Below are 4,010 nucleotides of genomic sequence, written 5' to 3' on the forward strand. Positions count from 1 at the left end.
CTGCAGGGGGCGCTAGAGTGCAGCACGCCCGGTTGAATGCACCAGATGGAGACATCCTCAACTCACACATCCCCGCTGCTAGGAGACCCCTCAGTCTCCCGGAACACGCGGAGGAAGACGAAGAGGAGACCGAACCGAGGGGAGAGAAGAAGGGCAGAGGCGGAGCAAGGGTGGCCGAGAAAGAGAGGGGGAATGTGGTTAGAAGAGAATGGAGAAGGGGAAAAGAGAAGGAGAGGTGGGGAGGAGGCAGAGAGACGAAGAGAGAACGGTTGGATCTGCTCTGTAGCTCTTCAGTTCAGCGAGCGGGGAATTCTGCATCACTTCCTGTTGCCACCATTTGCTGCCTACAGATCTCTTCAGCCGGGAGGAGACACAAAATGGCTGACAACAGTCCGAGGTGGTGGTTCGATCCCCCGCCTGGGCTGTGTCCAGCGGACTGGACCCTCCATCCCTGCATGACACCACGCCCAATGAAGCGTGGCCGCCAGCTAAAGTCAGCCCTGGCAGGACCAGGGTCCGGCCCCAAACCGTCACGTGCCGCGTTTTGTGCCATTTATTTCGACGCAGACTCAAAACCCACCTTTTCAAACTCTACCTTAGTCCTCCCTCCTGATTTCCCCTGCCCCTCCTTTCTGATATACCTATCCTTGTCTAACCCCCCCCCCAAAAAAAAAAGAAAAAAAAAAGAGTTTGCACTTATGATGACGACTATGTTTAGAACAGCATTCCATGTGTATTTTGCTAGTTCTGGATGTGATGCTTTGACTTGTGGAAGAACCTATGCACTTGTAGGTCGCTTTGGATTAAAAGCGTCTGCCAAATGACTAAAATGTAAATGTAAATGTTATTATAACATTTATTCAGAAGGTGTTACACTTAAGGACCTTGCACCTCCTAACCTCCACCTAAGTGACAGCTAGAACTGCAAGCCTCTATTTGTATGTGTTTTGTATGTATGTATGCATTTATGTATAGTATGGATGTATGTACAGCCAGTGACCACTTTACACCAAAACATCTGGACACCTGCAAATATCTAATCAGCCAATCATGTGGCAGCAAAGCATAAAAGCATGTAGCCATGGTCAAGCGGTCCAGTTGTTCTTCAGACCAAACTGACTGTGGACGAAATGTGGTCTACGTGGACTTTGACTGTGGAATGATTGTTGATGTAACCTTGAGTAACGGCTGATCTCCTGGGATGATCGCAACAGTTTAAGGCCCGGACACACCAAACCGACGGTCGGCCGTCGGCCGTGTCTTTCCGGTGTGTCCCGCACACTCCGTCGGCGTGTTTTGGAGGGCTCCATGTACAACATGTTGAATCGGTGTCGGAAACCCCCGGAGCCGTCAATGAGAGAGCTCTCTCACCGACGGCTCTGGGGGCTCCGACGCCGACCGTCGGTTTGGTGTGTCCGGGCCTTTACAGGCAGTGTGTGTTGAGTTTAACCCTGCTGGTCTGTGGGTGAGTTTAATCAATGGTCAGTACAAAGTTTGCATTAGTGTGATGGTCAGCAGTGCTGGGTGTGGACTTAAGTCTTCTTGATTGAGCTAACAGTTGAAAGCCTGTGTCTCAGGGTCACTGTTTGTTGTCTCTGGGTCATTGTTTGTTGTCTCCGGGTCGTTGTTTGTTGTCGTTCCTGCCCTTTGGTCATCTTTGATGGATTATTGTCTCTTCTCAAAAACTTCTGCTCTGTCCTGCCACATCGTACCTGTATACTGTTATGCATTTATGCTTTATGGAAAGTGGTATACTTCAGATTGCAGCACTTGCTCAGTATTGCAAGACTTTCATTGTAAAATGCTTTTATTCTGGCTGTTTCTTTGCTTGAAGTTACTTTCAGACATTTGTGTGGGTGTGTGTGTTTATTCAATTCACATTTGTTACCTCTCACAATGTCCAACCGAACAAAAGCATGCAGACACTACTTCGGAGAGACATAGCATCCGTTTACATAACATAATTTTACATAACATTAACTACATTCACTGTCCAGTTGTGACCTACAATGCAAGAGAATATAACAATATGAGAATATCCATTGAGTGGTATCCTCAGACCAGTGAGAAAGCATTGAATGTAAGTAAACATGCTGACCTAGATCCATAAAAATGCCTGCCTCAACGCCCCCCTTTTGTTTGAGTCTGTAGATGGGGGGTATAGCAAGTAGGTCAACAGCAGAGCCCAAAATCAATGGGTTTTTATCAGGATTTTTTTTTTTTTTAATGTGAGGCCCTCCCCAGAATCTTCTGGTAAACCATCAATGATTAGCAAACTGGAGGGTCAGGTGGTGTGGTTTCTCCTCTGTGAAAGCACTCTGTCGGAGCGAGACTGGACCGCGCGTAGTGAGAGTGCCCTGCGGTGTGGAGTGCAGCCATGATTCCACGCGCTCTTCTCTTCTTCTGCCTTCTCCTGGCGACTTCTGCTTCTCCCGTGAGGAGAGACACAGAGCCCGCCAAAGTGGCTCCAGCAAAGGTGGGACCATGGTCAGGAGTGTGTGTGTATGTGTGTGTGTGTGTGTGCATGTGTGAACTAATATGAATGAGTGAGTGCATGTGTACATGTGGCATGTGGTATATGTTCACTGATCTGTTATTGCTATCTCATTGTGATCTACTACTGTTAAATCTCTGATCTGTTATTGCTACCTCACTGTGATCTACTACTGTTAAATCTCTGATCTGTTATTGCTACCTCACTGTAATCTATTACTGTTAAATCTCTGTGATCTGTTATTGCTACCTCACTGTGATCTACTACTGTTAAATCTCTGTGATCTGTTATGGCGTTCTGAATCTGGTGTTCTTGTGGCCTGCATAGATATGGCTGATGCATTACTTTTTGGATTAATATGGAAGCTGTTTTTTTTCTGTCTGTCACAATGGTGTGAATAACATTAAACCAGGTTCGCAAGAAATTGCAGAGAGATGCAGAGTCAGAGTGGTAGAAGGCACTGTTCCGTCGTGTGCCATCCTGAGTGCATGTCAGAGATGTGTAGCAAATGCAGTTACCATATCTATCCATATGAATTAACCTTTCAAACCCATTTATAAACCCAAGGTTTGTAAAAATCATGTATGCTGATAAGTATGTTTTACTAAATGAAATATATAGAAAACATTTATTTATATACACTCAGTGGTTATTAGGTATTTATTACAGTTTTTTACTTATTAAGTTCTCTGCTACTGTAGCCTATCCACTTACAGGTTTTGACGCGTTGTGTGTTCAGAGATGCTCTTTTGCACACCACTGTTGTAATGTGTAGTTATTTGTGGTACTTTCACCTTCCTGTCAGCTTTGACCAGTCTGGCCCTTCTCCACTGACCTCTCTCATTCACAAGGCGTTTCTGCCCACAGAACTGCTACTCACTAAATGTTTTTTGTTTTTCGTATCATTCTCTACAAACTCTAGAGTCTGTTGTACGTGAAAACCCCAGGAGATCAGCAGTTTCTGAGATACTCAATCCATCCTGTATGGCACCACCAATTAAAATTATTAGAAAAAATTATTATTAAAATGATTGTTTCATTGATTTCATGAAAAAGGTTATCAAACATCCATGCCACCCCTGTGAAAAAGTAATCGCCCCCTTAAATGTAGTCACTGATTTCACCACCTTTAGCAGCGATTATTGCAGCCAAACTTCACTATGATTTCAGTCTTTCAGATTGCTGTGGAGGAATTTTAACCCTCCCTTCTGCTTTAATAAAGTGGGTCACTCTTTTCAGGTTCTGCCACATGATCTCAATTTGAGAAGTCAGGACTTTGACTAGACCACTCCAAAACTTTAATTTTGGCCCCTCTCGGTGAATTAGATGTGCACTTGCTTTTGTTTCTCGTTACTTAACCCAGTTACGCTTCAGGTTCAGCTCATGAACAGTCTTCTCCCTAAGACTGTTCTGGTACAGAGCAGAATTAATATACGTGAGGCTAGAGAGGTCCGCAGGCCTTGTTCTTCTGGGATAATGTGCGGCTTCCCGGATTAGTTGTCACTGTGTCCTTGGG

At 45.0% G+C, this 4,010-nt stretch overlaps 1 protein-coding gene across 17 annotated transcripts in view; it reads left to right on the top strand.

Annotated features, from left to right (window-relative positions):
- Window positions 1-2,294: 2,294 nt before the first annotated feature.
- LOC133110373 (inter-alpha-trypsin inhibitor heavy chain H3-like) overlaps window positions 2,295-4,010 on the top strand; it is a 31,792-nt gene continuing 30,076 nt past the window's right edge. For 9 of the 17 annotated variants that reach the window (XM_061220415.1, XM_061220418.1, XM_061220416.1 and 6 more), the window contains exon 1: window positions 2,295-2,476. In XM_061220415.1, the coding sequence (XP_061076399.1) occupies window positions 2,378-2,476 (99 nt within the window). In that variant the 5' untranslated portion in view covers window positions 2,295-2,377. The remainder of the gene's footprint in view (window positions 2,477-4,010) is intronic. The other 8 variants (XM_061220417.1, XM_061220422.1, XM_061220425.1 and 5 more) reach the window with 2 other exon arrangements.

The sequence above is a fragment of the Conger conger genome, chromosome 14, assembly GCF_963514075.1.
Source record: "Conger conger chromosome 14, fConCon1.1, whole genome shotgun sequence".
In the NCBI taxonomy this organism is placed as follows: domain Eukaryota; kingdom Metazoa; phylum Chordata; class Actinopteri; order Anguilliformes; family Congridae; genus Conger; species Conger conger.